General features: G+C 44.8%; 1 protein-coding gene across 1 annotated transcript in view; it reads right to left on the bottom strand.

Annotated features, from left to right (window-relative positions):
* The window catches only part of SLC25A10 (solute carrier family 25 member 10), a 142,380-nt gene that overhangs the window by 18,165 nt on the left and 102,288 nt on the right, over positions 1-21,927 (bottom strand). The window contains exons 6-8 of the mRNA XM_085617517.1: positions 21,233-21,276; positions 14,442-14,512; positions 13,989-14,081 (exon numbers count right to left, since the gene is read on the bottom strand). Of these exons, the coding sequence (XP_085473643.1) occupies positions 13,989-14,081; positions 14,442-14,512; positions 21,233-21,276 (208 nt within the window). The remainder of the gene's footprint in view (positions 1-13,988; positions 14,082-14,441; positions 14,513-21,232; positions 21,277-21,927) is intronic.

Below are 21,927 nucleotides of genomic sequence, written 5' to 3'. Positions count from 1 at the left end.
CTTGTGACAGAGGAATGAAGCCATTGTCTTGGAGACGCTCCGAGGTTTTTGTGAACCTTCTGTAACTGATGTTATCGGCAGGGCCCTAGGACGAGTTTCGAAGCTTCCATCCACCATATGTTTAATATACACGCGCCACTTTTCACGGTGTTGCCCACCCCACCACCACCGCCCCTCGCTCCTTGTTTGATTTGTTTGATAAGCCAGGCATGTTCCAGCAACCGGGATTCCATTCAGCCCCTTCACTGCTAGAGAGAGGGGCTGCCCAGCAGGATGTCAGCGTCGAGCCGAGAGGTGCGTTTGAAACCGAAAGGGCTGCTCCGCTCCTTCTCCGTGCAGCTTCACCAGGAGCCTAGTGTCCCGAAGACTGGAGGAGCCCCCGGCCTGTGCCAGCCTCGCCTCTTCGACCCCAGATAACGCTTGCGGCTGTGTATGCCTCCCGCGTGCATTGTTAGCTGATCGCAAGAGCGTGGCACAGGCTTTGCTAACATTGAATAATGATGCTGGTTTAAAATGGTGACTGGTCCACTACACATAAGGAGCCTTGCAGCTCGCTCTGCAGATTTCTTGTTTATTTTCTTTGTTAAATTTTTGAAATACCGGAAACTCAACCCGAAGATATTGCAGCGCTTTGGCTAAACAAACACCGTCAGACCGGAGGCTGCTGTGCTAGTTATGTCTCTTTCCCTGCTCCTCTACCCACTCTCTCTGCTCTCACTCTCCCCTCCCTTCTACCTCTCCCACATACTCACCGGGCTCCTGCTTCCACATCGGGTACTAACCTGCACGTATTTCTATTGAGGTTACCAGTGCTATTGTGTGACAGCCAACAGTACTGAAACTCGTTTGTGCAGGATGGAGTTTCAAGTTGTCGGGCAATTGTAATGTCTATGGTCATGCGAGCGGCCCGTGGTTTTACATTAAGCAAGGTGCATGAATACAGATAATGCTCAAAACGCCGGCATACAAACACAGGCAGTAAAAGGTTTAACTGCGTTTAGCTTTAAAATGTGACTTGCGCTGTTTTTTGTCTCTGTTTTCGCTTTGATTGAAATTGCTGGGACTAAAGCATCGATGCCCCATTGAGTTGTAAGATTAGAAATGATTTTATGTGCAGGGGCAGGAGATACTCTTTTATGCTTGATAGTAAAACAATTCGGGGGGCATCATTAAAACCTAGACTGGTGTTAAAGAAATATGCATACCCCCTTTTATTTGGGAGTGGGGGCAGGCTAAACTAATTGCATATCGTCTACTACACATTACGAGGCACTGTAGTGCATGCCCTGCGGGTTGTACGCTACTTCTTGGAAGCCTTATATTAGTGACTGAACACGTGTGAAGTTTGTTGGTGGTAAATTCGTTTACATTCTGAACCATTCCTATGTAATTAAGCAAAAGACCTCATTTCTGTTTTAAGTGTAAGTGCAATATTTAAAATAAAGCTACGCCCTTATTTACGTTAATTTAACTTCATATTATACAAACATGCCACTTTATAAACATGTCACTGTTATTGTTGCAATCATTTTTGTAGTTTAATGATGGACTGACATGCTGGCACAAGGAAATATTGTGAACTAGCTGTTTAACCTCTTCCCCAAATGATGTCCACAACCCGCCGTATTGGCCCATCTGTGAGATTGCAGTCCATGCTACGGGCAGACACTTTAACAGACAGACAGACCCCTGCAGATCAAGCCTCTGAGAAGCAGGCTGTCCTGTTTGGGATTGCAATATTCAGAACTATAGCCACTGTTGAAATTTTGCTAAGGATTCATAACAGTTTTGTCTCCCAGCCTGCTGTCAGACAATTTATGTGAGGATGGCCATGCCCTGCTGTGTAGTCCCTCACAAATAGGAAAAAGAGTGGATTTTAATCTCGAACTATAAAACAGTACTTCATCATATGCTGAAAGCTGGCAACCAAAAACTTAAAACACGCATGGTTTCTATTGTTTCAATGGCTCCTCTTTACTCTCGCAGGACTAGCTCCTGACCTGTACTCGCCCCCTCCACTATAAGTAAGTACATGACATACACCACAAAATGACATAATAATGCCGATGCCAAAAGAGGCTTGCTGAGGCTGATTCCATCCAGGGCCGGACTGGGAACCAAAACCGGCCCTGGCAAAGTGCTCGTGTACTCATTTTAACAACATTTAACAGATTAAAAGGACAGCTTTGTAGAGATTTGAATCTGTTACCTGCGTTTCTCGTCAGCGAGTGCTTAGCTCGCTGAGCTACCTAATTTGGTAGTCCAGGCTGCTTCCTTTAGGGAGCCCAGGTGTAGAAGCCACTTACATTCATTAAGGGGGTCCCTCTGCTTGCTGCCTGTTTCTAGTTACAGCCTGCAGATCTTATCTGTGATTTGTGTTTAAATGTGAGCTCTCGCGACAAAGTTGTAAACCTGATTGATTTGCCGACTTTGAGACACGCCCGTGCCCCCAGGCCTGTATCTCCTGGCCCCGGGCCTCTGCAGACAGTTCACAGGGGCGCCTTTGTCTCCCAACAATAGCCACAGAAGGAGCCCCCGTGGGGGGCAAACAACCCGAAACGTAATATAGTTGTCTGGCGGCGGGGCTTGGCGGCCGCACTTCCGACCACAAGATGGAAATGTGAGCACGTACCGGGTGATGTCACTTAGTGAGGTGCCCCCCCCCCCCCCTTGTCTTGACTCCTTGAGTGGTGCAGAAGTGGGGTGTCTGACTCTGGACCTGTGGGCTACTGTGGGGGCAGTGTGCAGGCTTCAACTGCTAATCCCGGGTTCCCAGCCAACGTAGATCCTATCTGATCCTGGCTGCTACTGACGCTCAGTGTCTCGCCTTTGTTCTTGCGCACCTCTTTGACTGAACACTCCCGGCCCTGTGGGTGTAAGGTACTCCAAGGAATTCTTCAGCTTTTGATACGGAGTCCGCCGTGTTTTATTACCCTGATAAAGTGATGCAGGGAGACGGAGCACCGGTTGAGTTTCCTGTGTCATCTGTGACACCGTCAACCTCCTAGTGTGGCCCTAGCGGGCACCCTGCAAATTGACTGTTGTTATATAGTGCCTCACTTATGTTTTAAAGCACTGTAAGCAATAGCTGTTGTCATTACACCGTTTAATATTGCCCAATTGGGCCTCGGACACATCACATGCTAGCTGAATTCGCAGGAGTTCAAACTCCTGCCCTGGGCCAGTTAATAGTTGTGACGTACGTCAGATCTCTGGGGCCAGCAGCGCTGCATTCTGGGATTCACCTGGGCACGTACGGGCCTAGGAGCCGCAGAGGGCGAAGAGCTGAAGGTGGGTTGAACTTGTAATGCTGTAATACCCTCCTTTCGAGTTCACTGGCAAGTGGAAGTATCTACAGCTAATTTAACCCCCTTTAATTAAGGAAATCCTTTAAAGGACTACTAGTTAATTGAGCCCACGGACACGATGTAAATATTGCCAGAAGATTCAAGCCTATGGTATTTTCCGGTGGGAATGACGTCACACGAATATTGCTGTTTTATGCTTTTAACGTAAATTATGGTGGAACTATTCTAAATTGTGCTTGAGAATCATAACGCAACGCCGCTGCTATAAATAACTAACTGCGGTATTGCCTGCGTCCTTCCATCTTCAACACAGTATTCATAGTTTAATCGATGCACTCTACAACTGGATCTATGGTAGCGGTGACATTTGAAGTAGCAAAAAGTAAATATGTGTCACATTTTGAGGTTACTGTGTGGCTCTGTGCGTGTGTGTGGCTCTGTATGTGTTGGTGGCTCTGTGTGTGTGTGGCTCAGTATGTGTAAGTCTGTGTATGTCTGTGTGGTTCTATGTGTGTAGCTGTGCGTGTGTGTGGCTCAGTGAATGTGTAGCTCAATAAGTGCATAGGTGCCTCTGTGTGTGTATAGATGGCTCAGTATCTTTATGTGGCTAGCTCGTTATGTGTGTTAAGTGACTATGTCTCTGGCTAGCTCTGTATGTGTAAGTCAGTGGCTCGGTATGTGGATGTCTGTAGCTCTGAATATTTGTGTGGATAGCTCTCTATCTGTGTCTGGCTGACTCTGTATGTGTGGCTCTGTATGTATGTCTGGGTGATACACTTTGTATGTGTGTGGCTCTGCTCACTATCTCTCACTACCTCACTATCTCTCACTATACTACACTCTGTCTCACTAACTCTCTACCTCACTCTCTAACTCGCTACTCAACTCTCTCTTTCTCACAGCAACACAATATCACTACCACAGTAACTATCTCTCACTCACTACTTAAAAACTTCACTCTCTCTCACTACCTCACTCTCTATTTCAATACCTCACTCTCTCTCTCTCTATCTCACTACCTCACACTCTCTCTGCTAATGCAATAGGTATCACATATGCAAAAAAAAAGCTAATGCCAATAGAAAGGACAATGCCATTTATTTAGGGATACAAAAATGATAAAAAAATAATGAGCAATACCAATAGCTCTACCTATAATATTGCCGAGACCGTTGCATTGTAAATGCTTGTTTATGCATGTAGCCTGACCAACCACAGGAACGCAGGCTTATGCAGAGCATAGGACTCTATTCTAGGCTGATGTTGCAAAAGGTAATTTTCTATAAAGTCCTAGGTGTTTTATAAAAACTGTAGCTTTGTTTAAATAAATATGATTAGATGCTGCCCGGAGAGAATAGGAGAACACGTTACTTCCCTTTGGTACTGCTCTCTCAGGATGTGGTCCGTCGGCTACAGAGTTCGAGCCTCGAGGTCGCATCCACATCCTGTGATTTTGGGCAAATCACTTAATCTCCCCGTGCCTGAATGTGTAATGTAAATACGGTGCTATGTAAAGCGCTCCAATACCTTCGGGTCGAGTTCGCGCTATATAAATATGCAAAAAAAAAAAACAACGATATCAAGCCATAGGATCTTCTCCTTCTGAATTCCCTCGATACGCCGGAATGGATCCAGAATGTTTCCAGCATTTGCTATAACATGCCAGTAGGTGGCACCATTGTACTCTGCTGTAGCCTCGTCCCACCTATGCATGAAGGTCAGTTTAAATCTGAATTCCAACAGTGACAGTGTGCAGAACTAACATGGAACATTATTAACACCTAGAAGTCAACTCAACAGAACAGGGAGGGAAAGTGATGAGGAATCTGTGGTTCGATAGAGTATCCACCAGAAATGGCACCATCAAAGGAGGTGAAACTGAAGGGTGAACTTTGCACTTTGCACAAGGAAGTCCTGGAGGACAGAACTTGCAAAATTGTCGTCCCTGCAATCCAGTAGCCTGCTCGATGAAGATGTTGATTGACACACAGGTAGAGAGGCCAGGTAGAGGTGCAGCACTGGAACAGCACAATCCAAAACACTAGTGGTGACTGGCTCTGGTGGAATAAGCCCAAAGGCTCTCAGGAGTATTTTCTCCGCCAGGACATAGCACATCTTGATACAGAGGACAATACATCTTGAAAGGGTCCATTTCTGAACTGCCTTTCCCTTCTTTACTCCAGCGAATCCAACAGAAGTGGTTGTGAGTCCACCCGCTGCTTTTTCATCAAACTGATGGAGACGGTAAAGGCCATCTTGGGGTGCAGCAGGTGAAGCCGCTCCCCTTTAGAGGGATGTGGTGGAGAGAAACAGGCAGCACAAGGAAAGGTGCCACCACCTTTGGCAGAAAGGGTTCCAGAGTCCTAAGCACCGGCCAGAATGGAAAGAAGGTGGTATAGGGTGGTTGTACAAACAACATCTGCAGTTGACTCAGCGTGCAGAAGTAATAGCAATGAAGAAGGCAGTCTTAAGAGCCAGCAACCTCAAAGAACAGGTACACACATCAAGAATGTAAGAACAAAATTGAGGTCCTGCTGTGGCATAAAAAGAGGCACAGGAGGAAACATGTGAATAGGCCCTTTCAGAAAATGCAACACAAAAGGTGACTTAAATAAGGAGGGCTAATCAGGAATGTGCAAAAACTGACCAACGTGTCCAAAAACCTAACAATGCCGACAGCATGACCTTGCTATGCGGAACAAACTGCACATCGTCCATATGGTCCTCACACAAGGCCATAAACTTTGCCTAGAGTTCACAATAGATGGACTTTGTGTATGCATGACGAGCAGCAAGAGATGCTCCCCCCCCCCACCCCCCCACACCATTTCCTCAAGCAGCTCAAAACCACTTATCAGGTTCCTCTCAATCTCCACGCATGGAGATGCAGATTGTGGTAAAACGAATGAAGAACCCTGCCCAGTTGCTGGCACAGTAAGCCCTTACAAAGAGGGAGAATAGAGGCACAGACTCAGCAGAACAGAGTAACAGACCACCTGAGCCCAGTGAGGTGCAATACTTAGCATTCTCGGTGGAACCACAACAATTTACTCAAGGCACATACATCAAGGTGCAGACAAAACTCGCGGTTGGCTAAAGGACACCTGATGAGCTCAGGAAGCCTGTCAGGTGGCTGACTTTCAGGGACATTCCTTAAAGACACAGCAACCTCGACTGTCACTGCACTTCCTGGAACAGCACGAGACCCCTCACCACTCAGTTGTAGCATTAACACATGGTGGTAGTTTTGAGCACAATGACTTGGACAGCCTTGCCCTTAATGACCTAATTGAATGGGTCGTAACTCCAGCAGATTGATATGGTGGCCTCTGCCACTAGAACCAAGCTGCCGACGATTGAAGAGACCCAAATCAGGGCAAAACTGGTCTTGGGTTGCTTGTGCTCCAGTTCAGGGAAGGCCTGGCAGTTAGGGTTGGACTGTCCTCAGTGGAGCAGGCTCAAGACGGACTTGCATATGGCTGGGACGAAACTGGGGTGGCATGGTGTGCAAAATAACGATTGACAGGGATACGGGCCCGAATAATTACCAGGGGCAGAGATTAATTCATACATTCCACCCATCACTTTTTCTTATACTTCAGGGCATCTGAGTTTTTTTCAGCACAGTAAAATCAATGAAGACTTTGTCTGAGATGGCATGGAGTGCAAAATAACCATGGCCTGCGATGCGGCCCAGTGTAATTACCAGTGGCGGAGTTTAAATTATGCATCCTACTCATCACTTTTTTGTATACTTGAGTGTGAAGCCGTATGGGTGATGGGTATGCCCAGACATTGATGCTGTGCTCACTGTGCCACAGGAACCAAGCTACACCGGAGTGAAGAGCCCCAATCAGGGCAAAACCAGTTGTGGGTTGCTTGTGTCTAGTGCAGGGAAGACCGGTCCTAGCAGTTCGACCTAGACTGTTCTTATTAGAGTAGGGAAAAGACTGATTTCCATGTGGCTGCGTCCAAACTGAGGTTGCATGTGTACAAAAAACCGATGGACTGGGACACAGGCCCAAGTAATTAATTACCAGTGGCTGAGATTAATCCATGCATTTCACCCATCACTTTTTGTATACTTCAGGGCATCTCAAAATACAGCATTCTTTCAGCACATTATAACCATGGCTCCCAGTTTTATGGTTTTTTTTTTACATTTCCGTCTGTATTGATCCATATTTATTTTTCGCTCATATTACCTGTATTTATCCATAATTATTTTAGGTTTTGGGAAAAAATTATGCTGAAATGGGTATAGTTCTACATTAATTTAAACCAATTTATGTACACTCGTGCCTGACAGGTTGCAAGGATATAAAGCCACTCAGATGATAAAATATGCACTTATAAGAATACACACAATTTTTAGGTTTAAACTAACCCTGGGCGTAGTTTGCGTAGTAGCACTACACGTAGCTACGCAAAGTACACTTTGAAAGAGTGTGTAGCTGTTAGCACTGAGTGCTTGTCTGCTCTGAGAAATAATTGCAAACAGCATCTTGCACTGTGCAAGTTATGATAAAATAAGTATCTCTGTCTTTGTATGCTAAAATGCATACAGTAATTTCTCAAAAGTGAAAATGATAAATTAGCAAGCAGTGAGAGAGGTGATGATTTTGGGATCCTCCCTAACCTAGGGAGAGAGCCAAGCAGATGCCTTGAAAATAAAAAGCACATCTCCTTGAACAATTCAGTCGTGGTCCCATCCTTTTAGGACCACCCCAAGCACAGTTATTGGAAAAAATACAATCCCAATCAAAGGCTCTGCAAGCATTATGGGACGAGATTAGCAGTGGGCAGTGAATATTATAGTATCCGATATCAAAATAATTCTACAAAGAGCTGCAGTTCAACTAGTCGTTACTAGATGTCCCTCACGAGTCAAATGCAAAAGCTTCATGAAAGGGTTTCAATGCTTTTGCATTTGACTCGTGAGGGACATCTAGTAACGACTAGTGGAACTGCAGCGTGATGTAATAATTTCAATGCTTTTGCATTTGACTCGTGAGGGACATCTAGTAACAACTAGTTGAAATGCAGCTCTTTGAAGAATTATTTTGATATTGGATACTATAATATTCACTGCCCACTGCTAATATAGTCCCATAATGCTTTCCAGGGCCTTTGGTTGGGATTGGTTTTTGCCCATAACTGTGCTTGGGGTGGTCCTATGAGGAAGGGACCAACACTGAATCGTTCACCAGCATGATATGCTCTTTGTGTTCAAGGCATCGGTTTGGTCCTCCCCCTATGTTAGGGGGGACCCCAAAATCATCACCTCTCTCATTGCCTAATATTTTCATTCACAGTTGACTTTTGTGAATTGGTTACATGCTTTTTAGCATGTAAAATTGCTTTAACAAAGCATTTGTGGGTATTGTTGATATAGTTGCTAAACTACTGTTGTAGCACAGATTATGCACTGTGCATTGTGCCTAGGGTGTAGTGGTGTAATCTACGTGAGCAAAGTGTAGTACTACGCCCAGGGTTAGTTTAAACCACTGTTTAAGGCTCTTTACTAAATTCTTTATTTTTTATTTTTTTAACCTCCTTGCCAGTCAGTCTGCACAGCTTTTGGTCTGGCAGTCATTGTTGACAGCATTCAGAATCACTCAAAAATAACCCAATTTCCGTTTTTATCCACATTTAAAAATAAATACAGACAGGAAAGTAAATGGTTTTCTGTCTGTATTTATCTGTAAAAATCAGTAAAAACGGAGAACAGGGAGCCTTAATTATAACGGTTTCTGCCCAGTAGAAGCAACAGATCCCTTGTCTTTGTTCAGGTTTGAGCATAGCATTTCTTCCATGTACCATTCATTGGTGGCCTGGAACTGGGTTTTGCAAATGCCCCAAGAAGGGTGTCTGTGAGGGCTTCAGAATGGTAGCAGGGGTTCAGTATTTATTTGCCCAGACTGAAGTACCTCAGTGAGGACAATGTTGTTCACCTCCAAGGAAGGTAACTGGGAGGTCATGAACCTCAGCCGCCCTTCACATGACTACGGCAAAGGAGGCCATTTCTTCCATGGCAGAGCCAGAGGTGAAATGAGCCCATTGTCTGGTGAGGTGTTAAGACCACCTGCATTCTGAAGGTCTTCATACCAATTATCCTCTGTATAAGTTGAGCAAATTCATCGCCAGCGTCATATGCATCATTGCCAGAGTTTATTCTTCATAGAGAATGGAAGGTTTGGGCCATTCCTTGAGGTGGGGCGAAGAATCTGAATCTGAAGGGTTCACTAAAGGCTGCAGCCCATGGGGATTATGCCGCTGCCTCTGTAGAAGTCAAAGCTGCACCGACTTTGATTCGGAGGGCACAGTAAGTTGCGCTTTGTAGTCCAGGTACAGGGTCTGGATTGGGTCATGGCTTCAGGATCGGAGTCAGCAGCGAAGCCAGTGCGGATCCCATGGCAGGTCTAGAAGGTCTCCTGGCACCAAAGGTGTGCCTGCCAGTGGAGTCCCAGGTGGAGGCCCTTGCGATTCCTTGGGGCCCAAAGTTATGCTAGAGGGAGCGGCTAATGGGCTGCAGCATGGCTTCGTGGAAATCTCGAATTTGCAGTGGCACTGCAGACTGCCCCGGAAATTTGGGCTGCCTCTGGAAAATGGCCGAAATCCGCTCCAAAGAGGAACGGGTTCAGAGGCGATACCAGGAGGCACAAACACACCCTCTCGGCGAGGACTATGATTGGTCATGGGAATGACTAAAGGAAGAGGAAAGGGACCTTCTCTTCAACTGGTTATAACATGGAGTGTTTTGGTGTTGGACAGCATAGAGCTTCACCTCGCAGTCCTGTGTGGCCTTGAGATTCAGCAAGTCGCAGTCACTGCAGGCCTTGAAGTCGTGCTGTGACCCCAGCCACCTGATCAGGGTGGGTCACAGACATTTGTTTGCAAAAGTCCCTACAAAGTTTAAACCCTGTAGTCTTGGGAGATTCCATTTTCCCTTGCACACTGGAGTTTTAATGGAATTTCTGAAACAAGCACCTTTAAGTTACTGAGTTGCTCCGGATCCCCATCTGGTGGTGCAGAAAGTAAGGAACTAATGTCAGCGCTGTAGTGCCTATATGAGGTTCCGCATGTAACTTCTGGAGCAGAACAATGTCAGTGCAGAGATGCAGGACGCCATCTTACCAGTGCACAGGGGAAGTGCTTCACAGCTTCTGGATCCAGTGTAATGCCTGGTGACTATTCAAAAGGTGAGGAATCTGCAGTTATAAGTATCCATCAGAAACTCATAGCTTCATATGTGACATGCTGCACTCTGTTAAACACAGGCCCCAAAACCCTCCAATAAGAGTAGATTGTATTCACAAATTGTCTTCTAAAGAACTAGGAATGGTGGCCATCCAGGCGTCTTAAGAAGAAACCACATTCAAGAAGGAAGAGCTGATGAATCTAGTCTGAGCTAATAATATTACAAGGTCATAAACCCTTCTTGTGTCAAGAATCGGAAAGAAACTCTGTGAACGAGAGGTTCAAAGAGATCACAGGCTATCAGACTCAGATCAGAGAGACTCCCTTTATAGTGGTGGAGCCCCATCTGTATCATTGTACAAGGGAACCAGAGACGTACCATAGGCAGAAACTTAGATGTTGGGAAAATCCTGGGACTGAAAGATCCTGCCTCTGGGGATTATAACAGTATGTTACTCAAGAAGCGATAATGCGGTGGTAGTGAGAAGCTGATAAGAAGACAAGACTGTCCCCAAAATCAGTAGTTGCAGTCAAGGTGGATGGGGTGATACGTCTAAAGGATTTGAGCCAGAAACAGAACTCGGATCTACATCAGAGGACCCCAGTGTCATATTCACAAGTAGAACGAGAGAAACATAATCATGCTTATGAGTAACATGAACATTAAGTGGTAAGAGTGCATGGGGAAAAACAAGAGATACACGTCTACAACTACAGTTTGAGGAGTTTACGTTGGTATACTCCAGGAGGAACTGAAAGGTGGGTGAAGGTAAAGTTATTTTGTTCTGTGGGATAGACTGTGGTAGAATTTCATGTTGGGGTTTCATGGACTTACTCCACAGCTGAAGGAGTGAATTGCAGAAGAGTTATTAACGCAAAGACAAACCGATCTGGGTCTTCCCATATAGCTCTAGGCACCGCAATATTAGTACACTTTGTAATGGTTACAACTGTAAGCTTTAATGCCAGCGGTCTCAATTCCTCAACTAAAAGAATACGGGTATCAAACATGCTGCACATGGTGAAGGGATGGGGAATTTAAGCTTTCATCTACAAATATTCACTTATTTAATCAAATTTTGCAAATCGGGCTCTTAAATTTTGCATATATTTACAGCGATGTCATTCATGTACATCCCACCCTGTTTCGGGACAGATGTCCCAACTTCAGGGAAGCAGAATTTCACTCAAGATATTAGAACCAAAAGTAAACAACAACCAAGATATCACCTAATGATTGGTCATGGGGTCTCCTCCTTCTGTCGACATGGCAATTTATGCAGCAACCATGAATTTAGTAACCTCAACTTACCCAGCATCTTTCATTAACATTGCTTTAAGTTTGACATTCCCCATGTTTCCTCAACGTTCCTCTTTGAAGACATACATGGTGGTACTGCGGTGTCCTGATAATATCCGGCACATCACAAGACTAACTTTATTCAGCAATCAATCAACACCAATGACAACTACCAATTATATATTCAATCTCAATTCACAATATTTATATGCTAAAAAGTGATATAAAAACAATGAAACAGTTATGACCCAATTTAAGCCGTATAGTCTTTCCTTCATGTCCACTGTAATTTAGAGAGTCTTCCTATAATGCCTCAGTGCCTCACTTTCTGAACCAAGAGATTTATTCAACATCCTCATCATTTGTTAATACTATTTAAAGGAAGCTACTATGAGAAATTAATTTATTTAACCCTTTTGGAACATATGATTGTAGAAATTCAATCCACTGCAGCTCGCATTGTAAAAGGTTTTTGTGAATATGGCTTCTTCTTCTTGACTTGCTGACCACTTCCAAAACTTGAAATTGAATTTGGCTAACATGGTTTCATTGCCGTATAGGCGTATACTGTTTCACCACAGTTGATTTGACATATTTGTTACTAATGTCAGAATTATGTTCCACTAGTTTCATAGTCCTTGAAGTCTGGCTAACATACTTTCCCACCTTGGCATTTTAATAAGTAAATGAAACTGGGTGTTATACAGGTCACAAATACATCTTCTTTACGAGGTTGTGTGCTGTATATAATACCATTTGGTAACATGATGACATGTAGAACACTATAGGCTTGGTCAAGTGTTTTAGCTTTTAATGTTAAAAGCTTTGTTCTAAGGTTTTCAACAGGTCTGCTCTAATCAGTATTTGTTAAAGATTATTTTTACAAGAATATACAATCATTGGCTTTTGACTACATAATTCTATCAAATAGTTAAAACTTTAAAAAATAATCCATGTGTCTAAAGGATTCTGATAATTTTCTACTTTTCTATGAGAATGATGTAATCATTGTTATAAGACAATGTCATATTTTGGGTCATCTTGCAGATTTTGCTCTCATTTTTGTCTTAAAACCTTTTATATTTCTCAAACATTTTAATTGCAATTCCATTGCCCAAATTGTTCACACATTTCTCTGATTTTGTCAAGATTCTGGTCAGATACTATGCTATTTAAACCCGATAACTGATTCTAAGAAAGATTATTGATGAATGGTTTAGGGTGACAAATCTCGGGGTCTAAAATTCTGCTCGTATCTGTTGGTTTAGAAAATAAATCCTTTATGGATTGATTCTTTTTTTATACCGATATTTATTTCCAACAAGTTTTCATCTAGTTTTTCAGTTGTTAGAGTAATTGTACCATAGTGTGCCAATTATTCGAATCTCCAAATTTATTGACATCTTTCAAAGAACCCTGCCATACTGCCAACACGTCAATCTATCGCCACCAATGGATGAAATTTCTTCGCTATCTGGAATTCTGTAAACAATTTTGATTGATTCCATGCATAAAAATGGTTGTACATGGTGGGACCACGTTACTGCCAACAGAAACTTATGTTCAGGCTGTAACCATACATTTAGCAATCTCAACTTATGTTCATAAGGCAACCATAAGCTTAGCAACCACAACTTAAATTGAGGTGACTAAGCTTACAGTTGATGCATGTATTACTATGTCGAAAGTATGAGGAGGGCCCATGACCAATCACTATGTGATATCTTGGCTGTTCTTGCATTAGAGTGGTCTATCTGGACAGTCATGCAGCTATCAAAATAAGAGCTTGGGGACTCATCGCCCATAACGAGCGGCATTAGCGATGTGGGACAAGGTTGCAGTGCAGGCGTGTCCCTCTCCTTTCCCTTACCATTTACTCCATTGATAGGTAATCCTCATTTCTCCCCAGTAACAGGAGGAACATTTGCTAACCTAGAACTTAAAGGCAGCCTAAGGTTGAAGAACTTTTCCAAGAGTCCAGTATCAAATCATATGAACACCTCAAAAAGCAATACAACCGGTCAGAACAGAAAGATATTACTACTACCAAGTTCAACACTTGGTCTTAAAAACCAAGCCAGTCACTCCCTGACAATTCAAAAGAAGATTACTTTAAAAAAAGGGAGATAAAAATCTCATGTCATACATATGTCAATTAAAAAGGCAAGCCTTATACTTACAGCGATGAAACTGGCCAGGAAATGAGTGAATATGTTGTCTGACAGAATCCCTGTGGTCAGCACAAGCTGTTTAGCCTGGTCATAGCATGCCAGCTATAAGGAGGTAAGGAAGAGGATTAGGTGGAGTGAGAAAGCACACTGGAGTACAGGAGGTAGAGCACCAGGGTAACAGAGAGGGAGGATTATCAGGTAGAATTTAGAGGAAATATCGTAGGAAAGAATGAAAGCGTAAATATATCAGAAATAGTAATTAAGAGGGAGAGTGTAAAGGACAGGGAAATACAATTAATAGATAAGAATGAAGCAGAGGAAGCGTAAGTAAAGCGTAAATAAAGGAGATGGAGAGTAAAGGGGACCAGGTGAAAAGATTTAAGCTGTAAGGAAAAGTGATCATGCCAAGCGGCAGACAGGGTGCAACCAAGTGTAGATGGGTATTCAAGAAGAGACCCTCACCTGTCCCACAGTGACCAGGGCTCCACGGCTGGATGCCATGCTTCCACCAGAGAATAACTTCTTTAGGCCCTCTAAGGAGAAACCAGAGAAGGTGTGGATTTAATTACAACACGCAGAACGAAAAGCTCTGCATTAAGCTGCTTAAGCCATAACTCTCATATCATGATCCACATGTTTTTATGCCTCTAATTTGCTCTGCAGACTTCTACAGACTTCTATATGATGCCTTTTACAAAAAGAGCTTATGAGACCTGACTCCATACACCAAAACTACCTCCGCAACCACCAGAGAATTCTCGAGTTATCAGTTATACTCCAAGCGATGAGAAAAATATCACAATCATAAAGTAACTTTCCTAACCAAAGGACGTAGACACAAAGATCCCACAATAAAATGAGAAGCTCTCCTGAACCACCACACAGGCACTAGAATCACACATTTAAACCTCCAAGGACTCTCACAAACCAGAGACCTTCTCCCCTCCCCACCAACAACTACCTCAGCCCCCTAGATATCATAATGACTTCACTTCCACCCATCAAGGATCTCATTCTCAGGAATCCTGCAAGCACCAGATGAATGGACAACTCCAAGACACAGTAGATCCCAGACAGACATCTAGTCTCAGATCCCAGACAGACTCCCCAGTCCTTGGAAGACACTCCAACTCCCAGAGTACCACTCTAATTTCCAGCAAGGCACTCAAGTTCCCAGGGACCCTCAATAAACAGGTTGACTAGCTCGCCAAGACCTCCAGAGACACCCCAGACCCATTAGCACCACCCCCAACTACCATGGGCATTTCTCACAACAACTATCAGAGAACCCATTGAACCACATGAGAAACCACACAACTTCCAGAGATATCCCCAAAAAACTAAAGAGACACTCCCAACCCCAATAAACTAGAGAGACACTTGAAAACCTACCAGAGAGTGACAGCTAATTCACCTGAGACACATCTGGACATACATAGATAATCAAAACCATCACAGAGACACTCCAAACTACCTGAGCTTGACAAACATAAGACAACCCCCAACAACTAGAGATGTTCCATAGCCATACTCCAGTCCCCACTGAGACTCCACCAACCACCAGAGCTACCCCACCCAAGCCCAACTAGCATGGATGCCGTCAGAACCTCATTCCGAAAGTCACGGTGCAAGCGGGAGTTACTGGGCCTAACCGTGGTGGTTGAGGACTTTTGATGTCTCAGGGCCCGACATAATATACATCCTGAGCAATTGGCCCAAGTGCCCCTTCAATACTTGACTTTCAGTGGTAGCGCAGGTTGAGCAGTCCGAGCCTTCTCAGGAAAGGGCGAGGGGGGGTAGACACAGAGTTGTGAATACAGGCTCACAACTCAAAATACTTTCAATAGCAGCGATAACTGATTGTCCAGTCAAATACTTTCTTTTATGAAACATTTGTATCTATATACACAGTACCTCGAGGTCAGAGCTCTAGTGTTTCAATAAGGAGCTCCTGAGTCCCACTCACACCTGGCTAACAGTACTGGTTATTCCCCATTCACTATAGGCGACATTAAGATTAAGCCCCACTAGTAGTTTGAGTTTCAGGAGTCTCACTCCAACTCCTATTAAAGTATAAAGTGTTTCAGCGCTGGAGCGCTAAATGGGAGACAAGTTCACCCTGGGCCTTCTGGCCTCTTAATCAGTCTGACCTGCACCAGCAGGACCTGCACGATGAAGTCTCTGAGAGCGCCCCCTTGTGGGCGCTGAAGCTATGACTGCGGTCTCTGGTGAGTACCACACATGCGGCCCTGCAGGGAAAGCAGTCAGGTGTCCTCGAGTTCTTCACATGGGGTTCTGCAGGGACAGCAGCCGAGTGTTCTTGACGCTCCTTCGATGCTGGTAACTTTCTTTGGATCCTCCCTACAGGATGAGGCGGGGGAGGAATACAACACCCTGCTACAGATACTCACTCGCCGTTCGAGCCGCATGGTTTACCACTGCAGCCTCTTCCTCTTGACGACAGTATCAACCAGACCACACTCCTTGCCTTTTTCCCAGTGACCCCATCTGGCCTACAGAGTCACCATCCTTCCTCTGCACACAGGCTATGGTCCGATCGACACTGCAGCAATCTTCAATGACAGGCTATGAGCGGTGCAGAAGCTATTTCCTCACTCCCCACTTCAGAGATACGATAGCCAGGCTTTCCCATGGACCTCACACCCTCCAGCGCTCTCATTTTCCTCACAGGGCACACTGGTCTTAGCAAGCAGGCAGGCAGTCACTGTCCCCAATGCTCCAGGGTCAGGTGGTCTTGGATTCCCTGGGTGATGTCCCCTCATCCAGCTGAGAGCCCAAACAGGCCTTAGCCTCCAGTCCTGGTTCAAGGCAAACGTCTTGCAGAGCTTCTCCTCCTTACACAGCCCGTCTGGCTGCTTGACAGTTGACAATGCTGGCGGCCTCAAGCTCCCCTTCTTATAGCTCATTTACAGACACCAAACATGATTTAAGGTCTGAATAGTTGAAGTTTATGTTGGGGTCTGCCTTCTTTTGGAGGTGCCCTTTTCTCTGCCTTACCAGTGCGTCACCGCAGAGGCAAATCCAAAACACCATAACGCAGGCCATGGGAGTGAGTAGAGGTTTATACCTGGTTGTCAGCCACAGTGATGTGTAACAAAAGGTTACTCAAGCGCTTCGGCCCTACTCGTTATGATTCTCTTATCAACCCCACCCCCTTCCTGAGTTGTGCCAAGGCCCCTTTCCAGTGACCACTCTATGAATCAAAGAGCACCCTTTGAAGTATACTGAAGAGCCTGGCTCTCCCTTCCCCCAATATATCCCACCCAGCTCACAGGAATGCAGCAATCCACAAATCCGTCTGGGAGTATTTCTCTTTCTCCTCATGCTCCTCCAGTCAACCCTGGTAACCCAGAATCTGCCATGCATTGTACCATTCATATGCACAAATGTACTGCACAGCACTGCATACTTACCTCATGTGAGCCAAGGATGAGTCAACACATAGTAGTGGAACCTTAAATGAGTGAACCTCTAGGCCTCACTCTCGTGACATAGGTAAAAAGGCCCGTTCACTTCTACTGATCATTACACGGTATGCTGCAACCACAGCACTCAAGCTGCTGAACTCCTGTCAAACGCAGTAGCCTTTCTGCAATGTGAGAGAAATGCTCTATGCGCCCCTCATGGTAAATAAAGAGTAAATAAAGAGTGCTATCCATGAGATAGGCCTATGTTATTGCGCACATGCATGATCCGTGTTCCCCCATAACAACAAAAATCAGCATCAGGGGTCACATTATTGCAGTTGGGGGCACTTAGGGCAGGAATATACGTCCATCATCAGGCAAGGGACTTTGGTGTGCCAACAGACACAAACCCTCAGAGATCTTCTAACCACCAGACAAACGTCAAGTAAACGGATGCAAACCTAGTACCAGAAACCATGCCCCACTATATCTAGCAGACAGTCCTTGGAACCACTCACCAAAAAGGCTATGAGCAACCAGGAAGATCCCTGCAAACACCACAGAAATCCCCCCAAATTGCTAGCATTTCGAAGGCCTTTAACATGACTCCAAAACTTAGAACTCATTGCACCATACTTTTGAATAATATGAATGAACAAAAACTAAATAAAGAATGCCTTGACAATTCTTTTTTTTAAACATTTCTATATTTTTGCCTCTGTGGGGCAACACATCAAGTAACATTCACCACTTCCACATCACGCCCTTCGGGGTTCTCTTCCTTGCCTCTTTTTCCATTGCTGGGACCCTTTAAAATGTGTGACATACATTTCTCAAAATATTCTGATTTCTGAACATTTAATTTTAATATTAGTAATTGTTGGGAAACACATGTCCGCTGAGCGGTATACAGAAGTATTCCCCATCTCGAAGGGCCCGACTGCATGTATTGGGTATCCGGACTAGATTTTGGCTCTGGCACCATGCTAATGTAGCATGTGCCCAAAGGCCTAGGCATATTCTTGGCATGAGTAGGTCATGGGCTCATGCTGTGACCTGGAGGGGTGCAACAAGTGTGCAGTCAACTGATGACGGTCAACCCCAGACCCATGTTAATGGGTTTATTACTTAGAGTTAGGGTAACAGGATACAGTGGTTTGTTTAATATTGTAACTAGACCTTTGTTTTCGGAGTCACTGGAGAGGAGGCCTACGGGCCCACTCATGTAAAAGTCCACCGCTGTGATACCACTACACAGTTGTTTATGCTAACATTCAAAATGCATGTCTTGTATGTAGCCTGCATGGCGTGTGAATGAACCAGAGTAATGGAGGCCAGTGGAATCCATTTTGAGTGCCCCTGATCTACCCTTACACAAAATGGAGGTAAAAACGGTGCTCCTAGACAGTGGAAGTGAATTGCTCACATTCCTAAAGCTGAAAGGAGAAAGGAGGCTTATACTGTGAAGTGAGGAGATAGCGTTCCCTTAGTTATTCTATGAAGCATTTTCGTTACAAAGAATCTGCTGATTAGCCTCCATGAATGCTGCCATTTAGTATGGGTTTGTAGTGAAAGATGAGGAAGCTTTTAGGCGAGGCCTGCACTTATGTCTTTCTCCGAATACTCCTTCAGTTGGGCTGATGGCCACTAGTAGCAGAAAACTCACACCTCTTTCTGCCTCTGTTGTGGGTGCTCCAGGTTGGAGATTATCCAGTTGTGCAGGGCTGTGTCTAGTATAGAACATTCTGAAAAGGACACTTGAAAGGTAAACAACCTTAAACCAGTTACACAGTTTCAGACAGTAGATCCACCACTCCTGACTGCTTGTTGCGTATAAGGTTAGGACCCAACTAACCCACATGTGGTTCCAGTTGCAAGAACTCTATGGCCAAGGAAGGCATTTTGTTAATCAGGATTTGTGTCTGCCAGACAGACAGTCACCTAGAGAGGAGGGGACATCACTTAAAGTCTACATCTCTTGCTGAACAAGCTGTATACCGGTCCAAAAGGGCTTAAAGGCTTGCCTGCTTGCTGAGAGAGGAAAGGAGCCGGCCTCCCCTGCAGGAGAGACTGTCCAGGAAGAAGGTGGTGCAGTGATTTCCAAGTGGCTGTGGGGTGCCCAGAAGAGCAGATTGCTGGAGCGCAATCCAGGAGAATCCAGACACCCTAGGGCCTCCAAGATACTCCCAATGATTCCCAACCACGAATCTACAGTTGCCCAGAGTTTCGCCCATGCGGGGGCTGCATTGCCAAAGATGTGACCTGTCGCCAAGACTCAGAGGCCCCAAACACTGACCAATGGTCCAGCGGGACAGAGACATATCTAAACTGCTGCCACCCTGCACACCTGCAGAGCCAAAGCGGGTGTGCCGCGCTGAATGCGGCCCAGCACTGAGGCATGACAAACTTTCGGACTGACTGCTGGTACATTGCCACATATTCGACAGGCCGTCCAAAAGTACCGGGTACGAAGGGCTTCCTTTGAATAAACTGATAATCACCTGCAAGCAGGTAAGAACTGAATGACTATGCACACAAACTGTTTTTGGATTTCTTTAATCTACATCTGTGCCGGATTATGCTTGTAACTTGCAGTATTAAGTAATCCGTGTGTAATAAAGTATTTTCTTCCTTGTGAAGGCAAGCTTTGGGCAGCACATTCACATTATTGGATTGTTGATTGAGTTTTAAGCTCTGAGCTTGAGGTCTGCCTCACAACCTCCCTGAGAAGGCTGTGAATGTTTGCCCATGCTATCCTGAGATATAAGTGTAGAAAGGATGATACTTGTCCCATGTTTCAAAGCCATAGTCACACGGATCCCAGGACATCAGAGGCAAAGTACCTTAACCCTCATGGTTAAGGCCTGGTAGTCACAATGTGTGGGGTCAGACAGCAACACATTTATTTATAGTTTTAATATGGCTTGGCCACACGATTAAGTATTCACCTTAAGTGTAAAATCACTGACTTATTTTTTATAAGTATGGCTTTCTTTGTGAATAATGTGAGATTTTCAATAATATTTCCAGAGATCCCCGACTCACTGGAGTGACCAAACGCTGGTATAACCAAAGCCAGTACAAAGACAGAACCAGGCACCATGTGAACCCCACCAAACAACAAACAACAAAAAAACAACAGAGATGCCTTCCAAACGGATCCAGTGATATAGCCCGTTTACCAGAGAGATTCTACAACCACCAAATCACTCACGATCTACTAGAGATGACGAACTACAAAAGAAAAGCCACAGCCGCATATTAGTATCCTGAATCACCAGAGGCCTCTCCTACCCACTGGAGACTCCCCCTCCCAACCACTAGGGACCCAAACATGTACTGTAGACATAAACCACCAAGAGTAACCACCATCCACAAGAGACCTCCTTCCCAAACCTCCAAGAAAATCTACTCCCCCCCCCCCCCCCCCTACATCAGGGAGACTGCACGCAAGTAAAAGAACATAATCTACAAGGAAGTTTCCCCTCAACTCTGAGGAACCCTCCAACGACTAGAGAAACCTTCAAAGCAGTGAGCAACTACATTCACTGAAAGGGCCACAGGTCACTGGGGAAATTCTACTACATGGGCCTGACTGACGACTGAATAGCCAGATGAAAAGGAAGGATCAAGACCTACGAAAATCTTAAATATCCAGTAAAAATTCCTGCCATCAAGGGGCACCTCATTTTACCACTGGAGATCCCGAATATTGCATTATTTACTAATTCTACTGTAACCCACTTCAGGCTTTTCACATGTCCGCCTGCCCCCTTCAAGTCTCACCCAATCTCGCTTGTTTTAAGTTCTGTACTACGTCCTTACCATTGCGCAGCACCTGGTACATTCCATCCACTGCATGGGCGTAACTGCAGGGCACACATTGAAAAACGGGTTATTTGGTATTGGTAATGGTAATACAAGCAATTTATGCACTAACGTGGAAAACCATTCCAACCCCCACCTCGACTTTAGGCAGTCAAAAGGTTTCCTGGGAAGACTGCACAAGACAAGCAGTCAAAATGCTGAATCAAGAAAGCTGGTGTTGCATAAAAAAGGGGATTCATGTATATAATGTACACATGTTCAAGTCCGGTGTGCTACACTGACCAGAATTACTTTCACTAATAATTGGCTTCGTAACACATTCTGCTTGAGGGTGGGAGTAAGGGGAGGTGGCACACATGTGGCAAGGTCATTTTGCTCTGTTAGGCTGCCTCGATCTGGGGCTTAATGATTAAATGCCCCTGTGTGTACTAACCCACCAGAACTCAGTCTACAGGTAGGTGCCATCACATAAATCAGTCAGCGGGATGGATTTTAATCCCAAATGCTTGTGAGCTGGACCATTAACCATGGTTTAAACACACGGTGACGACAACACTTCACCCACACCAGCAAGACACTTTCTCAGCAATGCACTCATGACCAGGGACCTCAAAGGGAGGTACGTGGGAGGTAGAATTTAAACAGCAATCCTTTTCTGTATATATACAGAAAATACATATATACACACACAT

Source organism: Triturus cristatus, chromosome 7 (assembly GCF_964204655.1).
Source record: "Triturus cristatus chromosome 7, aTriCri1.1, whole genome shotgun sequence".
NCBI classification, from domain to species: domain Eukaryota; kingdom Metazoa; phylum Chordata; class Amphibia; order Caudata; family Salamandridae; genus Triturus; species Triturus cristatus.
This window is presented reverse-complemented; position numbering and strand designations above follow the sequence as displayed.